The 1,165-nt window shown below is 37.7% G+C and overlaps 1 protein-coding gene across 2 annotated transcripts in view; it reads right to left on the bottom strand.

Annotated features, from left to right (window-relative positions):
- tmem161a (transmembrane protein 161A) overlaps nt 1-1,165 on the bottom strand; it is a 7,490-nt gene that overhangs the window by 2,960 nt on the left and 3,365 nt on the right. Inside the window, exon 11 of one of the 2 annotated variants that reach the window (XM_042220092.1) lies at nt 7-1,138. The exons of the other annotated variant lie outside the window; for it this stretch is intronic. Coding sequence (XP_042076026.1) covers nt 1,131-1,138 — 8 coding nt within the window. The 3' untranslated portion in view covers nt 7-1,130. Of the gene's footprint in view, nt 1-6; nt 1,139-1,165 lie in introns of those variants that run through there. 2 annotated transcript variants of the gene reach the window in all.

Below are 1,165 nucleotides of genomic sequence, written 5' to 3'. Positions count from 1 at the left end.
TTACAATTCCTGATTAATAAACCTAACCTAATGAAAAGTTAATCTTTGTCAGATGATTGCCAATAATGACCTAACTCATCAACAAATTATTTTCTTTTTTGCTCTCCACATGGCACAGTTATCTGCATGCAGTCAAAACCTGATTGATGGAAACCAGAAAACTTCCAATACCAAAATTCTTATCCCTTGCAACTGGCAGCAGTAGGTTTGCAGTTTCCTGACTAGAACCAGCTAAAATTAGTCCACTTACTCGTAGCACACAAATTAAATTGTACATTTCCAGGGCAGAATATAGTAAAAGTCTAATTTATTTCAGGGGGGGCTTTTCTACTTTATTAGGGTAAAAATTAAGAATAGACAGGAGGGAAAGAGAGTGGGGGAAGACACACAAGAAAAGGCTGCAGGTCGGCATCTAACCCAAGCCGTCGCATTCAGCCTCGTGGTGTATGGTGGAGCTAAATTGCCACCTACAAAAGTCTATTTTTGGATCTGGTTTTTGGCTGGCTAATTTTTCATTGATTGCACTCTGATGCGAAATAATTTCCAATTAAACCTCATTTTTATCGTTATAAGGAACAAGATCAAATGTGACAACCGAGGCAAAATTTGCAACTTCCCATTTATATCAAGCGCCGTCACTTTTACCACATAAAATAACAAGTGACATAAAAGCTAATAGCTAATTAATTCCAATTCCATTAGTGCCTTCTTGTCCAATGCCAATGATTATCTATGAATGCAAAAATGCTCCACTCTATAGCATGACTCCAGGACTGCTGGTATTTTTGAAGTTAACTTTAAGAGAAATCCGTGAACCTTTTGTTCATCAAAAATATTAGATTGGCAGTATTTATGGATACAAACTATCCACTTCAGACATGCTGAAACTATCAGAAATATTCACTTTGGTTTATGCGACAAACTGCCTGGATGGAGCTTCAGGATGCAGCACACACGGCCCTCGCTCACTAGTGCTCTTAGCAAATTGGCACAATCTGACATAAGGAGCAGTCAATTTAAAAATGGATTAATGTCTGACTAATTTCCAGAGAACTTCAGGTCTGTGAAAGTCTACATGTGCATGTTTGAGAAAAAGTTCAAATATCAAGATGTGAGTTTCAGTGAGCATTTTACTTACCCAGTGCTTTAAGTGACAGTGTTGAGA

Source organism: Haplochromis burtoni, unplaced genomic scaffold, assembly GCF_018398535.1.
Source record: "Haplochromis burtoni strain Fernald_Lab_line unplaced genomic scaffold, NCSU_Asbu1 Contig_42, whole genome shotgun sequence".
Classification (NCBI taxonomy): domain Eukaryota; kingdom Metazoa; phylum Chordata; class Actinopteri; order Cichliformes; family Cichlidae; genus Haplochromis; species Haplochromis burtoni.
This window is presented reverse-complemented; position numbering and strand designations above follow the sequence as displayed.